The sequence below is a fragment of the Gymnoscopelus microlampas genome, assembly GCF_963454915.1.
Source record: "Gymnoscopelus microlampas genome assembly, chromosome: 14".
Taxonomy (NCBI): Eukaryota; Metazoa; Chordata; class Actinopteri; order Myctophiformes; family Myctophidae; genus Gymnoscopelus; species Gymnoscopelus microlampas.
In genome coordinates, this window is record NC_139951.1 from 26,728,275 (window position 1) to 26,740,432 (window position 12,158).

The window sequence follows — 12,158 nt, forward strand, 5'->3', positions numbered from 1 at the left end:
TCTCTGTCGCCCTTTAACTCTACCATACATACCGCCATACTTCCGCCGTGTGGAAAGCCTGGTGACGCGAGGCTACCGTCATACCTGCGTCATTACTTACGCCTGGCCTCAGACCTTGCACAGTAAAATTCGTGTTAACTTTTAAAGTACAAATGTACAGTAACCGACATGGACCAGGAGAAGTGGATACATTTAACACAGGATTGCACTGTGTAGCATCCATTGGTATCTCTGTGATGTTCCTTTAACACAGTTCTGGGGTCAGACAGTGTCTTGTCCCATGTGACTCAGAGATGGGAGGACGGTACCTTTATATTTAGTGGAAAGAACTCCTCGAACTCCCGTAATTCTTTAGGGCTTAGTATATAAAAGCCTTAATCCTCTGACCTTTGTACTTGTTGCTATTGTTTGCTTGAAATCAGGTTTATTCCATGGTTGCAGTTGTGAATTAATCCCTGAAACTGAAGCTGTCTTAACACAATTCTTTAGATCAACTTCACATTCTTAATGTCATTAACTCATTAACACCCCAGATATATTTCATCAGGGTTTGGATTTTCAAGTTGCTAATATATAAAATGAGTACAGTTGGCTATGATCTGAATAACATATTATTGTTATTATTGTTATTATTGTTATTATTATTATTATTATTGCTACTACTACTACTAAGTAAAAGTAATAAAGGTTCAGATCCACCAGCTGATACAAAAGAGCAGGCCCTTACACATAATTTATTATGTCTTAAATGTGTATGAAAGGTGCTTTACAAATAACGTTGTTATTAGCAGTAAACAGTAGTTCTGCAGTATATGTTGATTGTTAGTATTTTTTACATTTCGTACACATAATGATATAAGTGTAATCTTTTATTATACAAATCAGTTGCCTATTAAGCCCATACAATACCAGTTTTCTATATTTAACTGAATTCATATAAATGTTGTATTGACATGCAGCATTGTAAAAAGCACAGATTTATTTTCCCTCACATTTCCTCATCTGTTCAGTTATTGTGCTTTATCAAAGCTGGAAAGAACAACTTATCATTCATTATATCAATGTTGGGGATTGAGGATAAATGACAATCATTCAATATACTGTGAAATCAAGAGTGTTTATTTAATTCTGGAAGTGTTCTAGAGTTCATTTAACTCTGTGGATTTTACTGTGTATGAGTGTCAACATTTCATTTAACCCAGAAGGGAATTTGGTCCGTATGCTTCCACGTTACTTCAAAATGCAATACACCCGTATACTCAATATTTATGTGCAATTTATGGCTAACATTTTATTCCATCATCTATTTGTCATCCACTATCTCTCCATTATCTGTGCTTTTTTCCCCTCCTCTTTCAGTCACCCCTCCTCTCGCTGGCGTTAAGTTCAAACTTGACACTGATGTTGACTCACTTTGTCACCCCTTGCTGGCTCTCTCTCTCTCTCTCTCTCTCTCTCTCTCTCTCTCTCTCTCATCCCTCACCCCTCCTCTCTCTCTTTCTCTTCTCTCTCTATCCATCGCTTGGAGGACAAGAGTGCCTGCAGACGCATTTCTCTACAGAGCCCCTCTCCCTCCCTCTCTCTCTCTCTCTCTCTCTCTCTCTCTCTTTCTCTCTCTCTCTCTCTCCAACATCTCTCCTTTACACACACACACACACAGTGTTGTCAACAAAGCCAGCGAACGAGGGACGGGGGGAACAAGGGAATAAAGCTGTATGAAGAGGAATAATAATTTGGATTCTGCTATACTTTGAAGCTTGGTAAGTTTGAAACATGTCAGTCTATGTATCATATTCACTGAGTTAGAATGTATTGCATACTTTAGCACATCACTTTGTTAAGTCAGGCAAGTTACTGCTACACAGGCACTACACTGAAGTAATTTCTGGAGTGTCACTGAGAATGACATTAAAGAGAGAGACGTTGATTGAGGAAATTGGGTTATGTTTGATAAACCACCCTGGTGAGTCTGACCTTTGACTCAACACTGCAGTGTTACTTTCAGAGACATAGTTCACCGAGTGAAGAGTTTCACAACATTGACATAACACTGTCACTAAGCATGTAGTGCACATGAACTTGTGATAACTGAGTAAATTCAGACAGATGTGTGTGTGTGTGTGTGTGTGTGTGTCAATATTTTCATCCACAAATAGATTTGTTAAAGAGTTGTAAATGGCCTGCATAAACTGGTTAATGGAAAACCCATGAGTGTGTGTGTGTGTGTGTGTGTGTGTGTGTGTGTGTGTGTAATGTGCATTTGTGCAATGCATTTTCATAGTGTGTGCCTTCTCTTCTCACGCACGCACGCACGTGCATGCATGCGTGTGCATACGGTAGTGTGTGTGCATACATGCTTGGGGCTTCCAGTAAAGATGGAGCTAAAAGCAAGTAGCATAATAAATGCCATGCCTTTCAGAGTGGGTTCTAATGTACCCTGGTTCCCTATGGTATACTAGCATACCAATGTATAACACATACCCGTTACGACAGTAACCGTGTAACTAACTCCATTTCTGTCTGTCATCATGAGGCTAATTTTCTACAATGCCTACCATGTGTGAACGTATGCGATGTCAACCCGTCCCTTTCTCCTCTCTCCCTCTCTCTGCTCCCTATACCTATCATCCAGCGAAGGATAGAACGAGGGCGGCCAAGGGGTCAAAGGTGAGAAGAGTGGGTTAGAGACGCTCACGGCTGCTTTGTTCCTCCTTCATGGTGGCTGGGATAGTTGTAATATGTATGAGAAGTTAACCATGCTCAACCTGCAAAGCGGCTCCAACTGGAGCGGGCCCAACAACTGGTACCATGACCCCACCGCTGTGCAGGCGCAACACGGCACAGGTGAGTTCCAACTGTGGCACACGCAAAATAAATCTTCAGTGATGCGCTAAGAGTAACGGTAAGAGCCGTTACAGAGTCATACCACTTACTGTATGTAGTCGTAAATTGTAGGTCTAAAGTGCCATACACACCAAGAATTATAACTATAACTCTGGAGTCCTCTTCAAAACTATAACAACGACGACAGTGGTGATCATTGGGATCAATTTGATGAACGATAGAAACACTTATATCCTATCAAAGTCCACCCCAGTTTACAAGGCATCACATTCAACAGGTCAACGTTCAACACATCACTCACGTTCAACATGTTTACAGAACGTTAGCGTTTATCAGCGTGGATGCTTGCATCATCATTATCCTTATATTATAGTTAGTTACAGATGCTTACTAATTGCATTCACTTAATTGTGGTATTGCTTTGTATGAAATGTATGAAGTAAATGAGTATCCACTTACAGTACTTGACATTCTACCACCTCTTTATTTCATCATATACCTCTCTCTCTCTCTCTCTGTGTGTCAGTGTCTGAGGGCTGTCTGCTGGACACAGAGGGCAGCATGGGTGGCGAGGTTGGAGGAAGAGGGGGTAGTGGTGGTGGCGGTGGTGGTGGTGGTGGTGGAGGAGGAGGAGGAGGCCCCGTGGAGAGGGACGAGGGTGAAGAATCCCAGCTGAGGTTACAGCTGAAGAGAAAACTGCAGAGGAACAGGACCAGCTTTACCCAGGAGCAGATCGAGGCTCTGGAGAAAGGTCAGCTCGCACACATATACACACGCACACACACACACACACACACACACACACACACACACACACACACACAGCCTACCCCCGGCTTCGACCAATCACAGCCCTCCCAGGGCACTAGCCAGAGCTTGTCACGTTGTAGCTCGCCCTGCTGCTGTTGTCCCTGCCAACACCCTGGTTCATGGATCAGAGTCTTGTTTGTTGCTACTTGGACACAAACGTACCTCAAGCGGCATTAGAAAACATCACATCACCTAACAGGATCCAAGCAAAAGTCAGCGTGACTGTGTTCATGACATATTGCGGCTGATTTCTGACTTGGAGCATATGGAACATGGAGTCATAAGGAAATACAAGTATGATAATTGATCCACATTAACCCTGGTGTCCCTAAGTTGGGTATGTCATCATAGGCGAAACAAATTGCGAAACATTTTTTATAGCAGATCTGGTTGTGATCTGGTAGATCGGCTATTTTCGAATAGCCAAAGTATAACATGCGGCTGAAGTGGTTAACAGAGGATATATTTCTTCGAGGATATGCATCTTCGTTCACAAATGGCTGCTTGGAGCATTTTTGTAAAACTTCTGTCAAAAAAAAAGAAAAATCCAAATGCCCCAGGCGACTAGTTACTCACAAATATCTTAACAAGACATCATTATTACAGCTTTATCCAGGGAGATCTGGCTTTTTCAGTCTGATATCAGGCCACTGAGAAGGATCAGAAAAGCACCCTTGAATGGTTGTGGCTGCTGAGGGCCCTTGAGCTAAATGAGAACGCAGTGACCACTGTGCAGCCAAGTGGAAACCCATCGCCGTGGTCAACTGCGTGCAAATGACATTAATGAGGAACGCTGACCTCCATGCACAAGCCAAGGCACAATAACAATCATGTGTTGACACAAACTGCAATCATGAGGATGCCAATTATAGCAATTTTCGGCAAAGCTTCATATTTCATGCATATTGTTATTAGCCTACTCTGTGTCTGCTGTATGCATTTGCTGCGCTAGAGGGGTCGTCAATTTGTACTTTGGTTTTAGCTAATTTGACAAATAGTCTTCAATAATAGTGTGCCAGTGGATTATAAAAATAAAAAAAATGAAAACATTGGTAATACACGTAAGTCACTAATTGTACCAAAGGACCCTTACAGGTCCGTACTGTAATTCTGAGAGTGTACACATTTGGTTCCATTTGTACACTCTCAGAGTTATGGGGGCTCATTGAAATTAAAAAGTTTGAGAACCAATGATTTACTAGACCTGAAACTTCACGGAGGTCATCAGGATTACTCAGACAGTCAGTTATAGAATGAGACATCATAACAAGCATGTCAGCAGTTGGAACACTGATACATGCATGTAAACCCTTGCAGGCTTATGTGTGACGGACCACTGTGCCCTTGTTGTAGGGAGAAAACACAGTGACAGTTAACTCATTAGGCTTCTTCATGCTGTGTACGATTTATTACATGACAATACTTTATGATGATTTGTTAGGGTGGTCCATGGCGCTTTTAGAATAGGCTGCTAGTACAGTGCATTCAAAATTAAAATGGCAAATTACAGTGCAGACTACAGGGTACATTTGTATCACCTCTTAAATCCACATGGTTTGGAACTTGCTTACAATCTAAACTCATGAATGTTCCGTAAAAAATAGATTAATTTAGCAGATAAGGGTGAGGATATATCAGTGATAACTGGCTTTACATTCAAGATAAATAATTGGAAACTGATATTATGGCGCCAATATCAAACATGGAGAAAAAATATTTAACGTGTGAAGTGTTAATGCTGGTAAGAGCTAATATTTTATTATTAAATATAGTTTAATAATAAAATATTGTTTGATTAGTTCTTATCATATTTTTAAATATAAAATAAAAGATAGTGTGTGTGAGCATGTGTGTCACTCAACTTGATCTGTTCTACAGAGTTTGAAAGAACACATTACCCAGATGTCTTTGCGAGGGAGAGACTGGCGAACAAGATTGATTTACCAGAGGCCAGAATACAGGTAAGTGAATGCTCTATCCAGCCTCTATTCTACTCTTCCATCACATTTTACTAACATTTGATACCCTTTCAGCCTTGTAGTTTTCCGACAACAAACTCACTAATGACTGTGGTTGAGCCTGAACTCATTTCCATTAATTCAGTTTGCATTGATCTGAACGTATGGGAGTGCAGTCTGTTTCCAATGTTTTCTGCGACGTAGAACCTGTGGCTACACTTCAGTATGATCAATTATACTTAAAGGGTGACTTCACCCATTTTCAACCTACAGTATCGTCATTTAATTGGTCCTCACTAATGCTCATGAAAAATGTTACCATTTTTTCTAGACATCATCGTTAGGCAGGTTTTTTCAAACAATATATATATATATATTTTTTTTCATTTTTATTAATGCGAGAACAATAGCTTCCATTATAGCATACTAACTTTCCAGGAATAGAAAGCCTGCAGTTCCTATTTGCTTGGATTCCCCAGCGATGATGTCACTGGCGGGTTACTGAAATGTCCACAGCCCTCCTCTGAGTCACAGACTGAATAGACAAAAATGGTTCAATATTATAATGAAGATGGGTTGAACATGGGTAAAGTCGTCGTTTAACCACATGAATTCTTGCATCCCTATTCTGGTCATGTAATAATAGGCGAACGTTTGGCAAAAATAGCAGATCTACAAGCTTTGGTGCACAGGGGAAGAGGGAGGGGGCCAAGTACAGACCCTTGGGGGACCCCTGTAACAAGGTATATAGGGTTTAAGTGGTTAATGTACTCAAGCATCATAGGTTTGCCTTTCACATCTCTGTAGCCACAATATGGCTAATATGCTGATTGATGGCACTTCCTTCCATCAGTCTCATTCCCATTGGCTACCACTAATAGGGTGGTTGCCTATTTAAAGTCTACATGAAAAACATGGAAGTAGAAGATTATGTTGGGACTATTATGCTGGGCTCTTGCACCTGCTGGTGCACTCCTTTGTATACCTTGAGTCAAGAGCGCAAACCTTTATATTGTTGACATCTCTATGATTGCTAGGTATGGTTCTCCAACCGAAGAGCCAAATGGCGGAGGGAGGAGAAGCTTCGCAATCAAAGAAGGTCAGCAGGAGCGACTTCCTGTTCGCAGACTCAAGCCCCCCTGACAACTTCCTTTAATACATCTGTCTATCATCCTCACCATGGTAACAGTTCAGGTAAGTAGGCTACCCTAACTTCTGCAAGACAGGCTGACTTACATATCTTTACCTCTTTATATGCTTATCCTACAATCCTTTATTTATTATTGTTATTATTATTATTATTAATAATAATATTTATTTAGTACGAGACAAGTGATTGATTTTCAATTGCAAACCTTACAGCGCCACTTTGTGTGACATTTGCTCTAATCTCAGCATTACACTTTCTCCATTCGATCTATATTAAAGCATTTTATTTCATCCTATTCCAGGAAGCGAATGTATTGTGCTGCATGCATGTGTCGTTATCCTGTGTTACCTGCAGTTAGATGTAACTCTCTGTGTGTGTGTGTGTGTGTGTGTGTGTGTGTGTGTGTGTGTGTGTGTGTGTGTGTGTGTGTGTGTGTGTGTGTGTGTGTGTGTGTGTGTGTGTGTGTGTGTGTGTGTGTGTGTGTGTGTGTGTGTGTGTGTGTGTACCCTTACGGGTCCATTTGTATCCTTTCAGATTTAAATTAACACAATGTGTACCAACTCTCTCTCCAGGGTCCATGCTGAGTCAGGGTGAGACTTCCCTGCCCAGCTACAGTTCCCTGTCAGTCTTCTCCTCTGGAGTCCAGGTGGGTCACATGCATCATTCATCACCTTATGAACTTTAACAAAAAAACAGGCCGCCATGGTAGAACAGTTAATTTAACTCTCTAACTCGAGGAAGCTGCATGAGGAAAATGCACTTCTATGGCATACAGTACAACTATTCACATTTCTGACACCCCCATATGCACAGAAGTGAAAGAGTTTTTGGAGGTGCCCTATATAGAGGCCCCCCAACATATGATTCCTGAATGTGGGTTTAATTGGATGTTCATGATATGGAGCTTTTTTTGTAAGGAATAGGCCAATTACTGGCAAATAGTATGGAATATAAAAAAGCAACTTTTTGAGGCTCATTGTCACACACCTAATTTTGTGGAGAGAAAACAAAAATCACATTTCTGGAACAGTGACATTTGTAGCATTTGCATTTGTAGTGCCCCGCCGCCGCCGCCGCCGCCTTTGGGTCTAAGTGAGAGCTTTTGGCTCATGGTTAACACATTGACTGCCAGAGTTTATTCCAAATTTACCCCCTTGGCTGCCAGCGATTTGCGTGTTTTTTTGTTTTCTCTATTTTCTGCATTTAAATGCATTTAAGTTTCTCAGGCCATGGTTTTGAACACATACGACGATCGACCAGCAGAGCGCAGCAAAATGACACCCTCGATGACTCGCTGACTCGCCCCCCCCCTCCCTCCAGGCTCAAACAGTCAAAACAACATGAACCGGATGTGATTGTCTTCGACAATCTCTGATCGGCTTGTGATACGATGTGATACACGACGACGATGCCTGATCGTCACCCGGACCAAAGAAAATAAAAGGGGAGCTTTCCCTTTGTATTTTATAGCGTGTCCAAAAAAGGGGTTTTCTCTATTCTGGACGAAAATGACCGGAGAAAAACGATGTGACCCGGAAACGATTTTTTTTTTTTACATCCGGCTTCGGGTGAGTGTGACGTAGGCGGAAAACGAAAGTGATGATGAAAAGTAAACAGACCCGCGCGATCACAGATGAAACCAATGAAAATACCTAATATCGAGATAACTCGATCTAGGCAGTCGAGCGCTGGATTACTATTATCGAGTTAACTCGATCTAGGCAGTCGATGTGTTAATAGAGGCAATCGGCCCTCAATATGTAATTGATACTTGGTGGTTTGTGTGTGCTTTGGACAAAATCTGGAAGAGTACTAGCAAAAAGTGTGTTGTGAAGAAAATGTAAAATGGTGCAAAATCTATAGGCAGAAATGTGGTCTACATGGGGAGTTGCGTTTTGATTATGCCTATGGTTGAAGAGTTATAGGACAAAAAATAAAGAAGGCTAGTTACGCCACCATGAGGGCAATTTAGAAAATATGGGGTGGAGAGTTCATAAGGCTGGCTGTAAAGTTTGCTGCCGATCGGTCCAGCGGCCCACTCACTCACTCACTCACTCACACACACACACACACACACACACACACACACACACACACATGGACAGGGGCGAAAACATAATCAGTCCGGAAGGATGGAGGGTAAGGCAGAGATAATAACCACAAAGTGCTTTGAAGAACTATAAAAAATATCAAGGCAAATAGAAGATATCAGATAAGATAAACTGATAAAGTCAGCATGGGAAATTGAATAGATGCACTCAGTGATAATAAAACATTTACACAAAAGCACACCCTTTAAAAGTGTATTAAGAAGTCCATTGGGGTCATACTGGCAACTCCCAGACACAATTTTTTCCTGGCAATTAATTGAATGTCTTGGAACCAGTTTATTATCTACTGTAGCATTACCACACCACATTACTCTAGCACCCCCATGTGGTTAGACTGAAGGCATGCTATCGATGTGATGATATTACTGTGGGTCTGCCAGACCACATGAGACTCAGACTGTATATTGACACTAGACCCATACAGAAGGACGCTGAACGTTTACATATGGTGGCGTTATTGTAATGATATTATGTTCTCTTAAAAAGCGTAACAATTGCCATGCTAAGATAATGTTATGCAATGGTTTTGTTGTTTCAGAACATGTATCTAACCTGTATCTCCACTCCCCCGCTCTCCCTATTCTTTCTCATTGATCTGTCGTTCATCTCATTCTTCCGTGAAGTCCATCCCCCCTCAGTCTACCTCCTCTTACTCCTGCATGTTGCCTCCATCGCCCTCCACCCCGCGCAGCTTTGAGTCATCCGCCTACACCTCCCCACATCTGCAGACTCCACCCTCGGCCAACTCCAACACGGGTGAGTGTTTGTGTCTGACTGTGTCTTGTGTCTGCACTAGACATGGACACTGTTCTTAGACTGGAGGACAGATCATAACAGTACATTTGGATTTTGAAATGGAGACCTACAGTGTGTGAATCTGCTTGGTTTCAGTCACTGACTGACTCACCCTATCTGTCTCTGTCTGTCTCTTTTCCTCTCTTGTCCTCCTCCCGTCTGCCTCTCTGCCACCCAGGGCTCATATCTCCTGGGGTTTCAGTGCCAGTCCAGGTGCCAGGAACAGAGCAACAGAGCATTCAGAACCTGGGTCAATATTGGGCCAGGCTGCAGTGAAAACAAAGAGACAATTATCATCAACCAGCATAAAAAAGGAAGACTCAAAGGGCATGTACAGTAATAGAGAAGGTGTGCAGAAAAACAATATAGAGATGCTGAGGTTTAAGGAAGCACAGGACTGAGTTGCAGACCGAACCCGAAATGCATTAAATGTTTACAAATTCAGCCAAGAGCATTTGGTTGCACTTTGCAGTACTCTGTCCATACTGGTATTTACTTAGCATTTTATTATGGTAAATGTTTTCTATCCTTTTGTTAGACCAGCTGTCTATGATCCAAAAATAAAAAAGCCACACAAAAGCGCAGGGCTGGAGAGATTTTACTACGTACAATGTCCTAGACAGAGCAATGGGTGCAAGGATTGGGGATTGCCTGTTTGGCTGAACCACTAAATAGGATTTTTAAACATAGGCTTTAACCATAATAGCTTTATGCTATTGTAAGCAAAGCAATTACTTTGTGTTCTGAGTTTAAAAAGAGTCAAGAACGTTGCCCAAGCTTATTGTGAAGGTTTAATTTTTTGGAGCTTTTTACATGACCTTCTCACTGTTTAGGTTAAAAAAAAACTTAATTCATTATTAATTATGGCATTTAAATGTTTATAAGAGTCAGATACCAATTACACTTTTTATGATCATAAATGGCAAACACATGTAGAGGTTATACATGTTTAAATATATTTTTTACAAAGTATGGAAATACCTCACTATTATCAAATAAGTAAATACCAGCAAATGTCTGTACTGTAAAGTGTATCTGCAGTTTCTTGCAACTTGAGCAGCTCAATGACATTGTGGTAGCATTTTCCCTAAACATAAGCTGCGTAAGGCTGTATACTACTGTGAAGATTTTAGATTTGCTGATGGTAACCACTTTTACTATCTTGCCAATATTGTACTGATTGCATATTTTTGTACAGACATCTGTGGATGATGATGATGATGATGATGATGTCGGTAAAAAAACAGATATCACAAGGCATACTTTAGTAGTACAAGTACAATCACCCTCAGAGTCCAAGCACAGTCCAATTTCTTCAAATAATTAAATAAATAGGGATGCAGGGAAGTAGGGAAAAAGATTATATGATATCAGAGAATTTGACAAATACCATAATGCCAGAAATCTAAGCAAAGTAACTTGTTTGTTTTCTGCTTTTCACACCTAAAAGTATCTTAAATCTCTGTAATGGAGAAATTTGACTTATCATTCTGATATAAGCCCAAACAAACTATTTAAATATCGAGATGATGTGATGGCCGAGATCGGCGCTTGATATCATACAACCGATAACATTTATATGCCTACTGAAATGCTGTATCCAGGTTTAGGGCTATGATATGGATGGTGTTTGTGCATCCCTGTAAATAACCGTACATATCAGTCAGCAAATGACAATCAAGCTTCTATATACCAAAAAAGAAGAGGTTGTGTTCAACCAATCAAAGTGCAAATACTTCAGTGAATGACAATCAAACATATAGGAAGTGAGAACATAACAGTAATATCCACAGAGCGTTTATTGGACTTGTCAGAGATCCACACCCCATTATTTAACCGGGTACATCTGGGTCCATTTTTACACTATCAGAGGATTTTGCTGTGCCGCCATGAACTGTGATAACTATCCATACAATGGTAGCCACATTTGCAGCATGACCAAAAATATATACAATCAGTTATTTACAGAAATAAATCAAGTGTTGTAAGATACATTTACTGTACCTTTCAGGCTTTTAGCCCATGCTAGCCCCATACCATCGTTTTTGTAGCTGTATCTCAGCTTTTGTGAAATGCCTTTCGACTTATTTATTTGTCTTTTCACATGGTCACATAAGCCCTCTCTGTGGTTTCTATTGTTGTGTGACTTTGCTGTGTTAGTACCACATAGTTACCTAGAGTCAACCCTTTTGTGAAGACCTTGGACCTTTTAACAAAAAATTAAACAGTGTGTAATAAAATGAATCAAATTCATTCATTTGTTTTTTTTGCACGGGCCACCATGCTAATTGTTTTATTCATATGAACTGACTGATAATAATTATTTATGGAGGAATTAGTCATCTAAAGTGATGCTTGTAGGTCACTACCCATAAAGGAATACAAGAACGCTCTCCCCGGGTCAAATCCGGCGACCTCGGAACGGTCGCCACCAACCTTATTCCTAAACCTAACCTCAGTAAAACTATGCCTAAACCTAAACTTATTCCT

The 12,158-nt window shown here is 40.8% G+C and overlaps 1 protein-coding gene across 2 annotated transcripts in view; it reads left to right on the forward strand.

Annotated features, from left to right (window-relative positions):
* Positions 1–11,902, forward strand: part of LOC311060756 (paired box protein Pax-6-like) — a 15,710-nt gene extending 3,808 nt beyond the window's left edge. Inside the window, exons 3-10 of one of the 2 annotated variants that reach the window (XM_084079070.1) lie at positions 1,537–1,760; positions 2,633–2,844; positions 3,371–3,595; positions 5,533–5,615; positions 6,650–6,806; positions 7,335–7,408; positions 9,497–9,629; positions 9,847–11,902. In XM_084079070.1, the coding sequence (XP_083935196.1) occupies positions 2,739–2,844; positions 3,371–3,595; positions 5,533–5,615; positions 6,650–6,806; positions 7,335–7,408; positions 9,497–9,629; positions 9,847–9,944 (876 nt within the window). In that variant the 5' untranslated portion in view covers positions 1,537–1,760; positions 2,633–2,738 and the 3' untranslated portion in view covers positions 9,945–11,902. Of the gene's footprint in view, positions 1–843; positions 1,761–2,632; positions 2,845–3,370; positions 3,596–5,532; positions 5,616–6,649; positions 6,807–7,334; positions 7,409–9,496; positions 9,630–9,846 lie in introns of those variants that run through there. The other variant, XM_084079071.1, reaches the window with a different exon arrangement.
* The last annotated feature ends 256 nt before the right edge of the window (positions 11,903–12,158 follow it).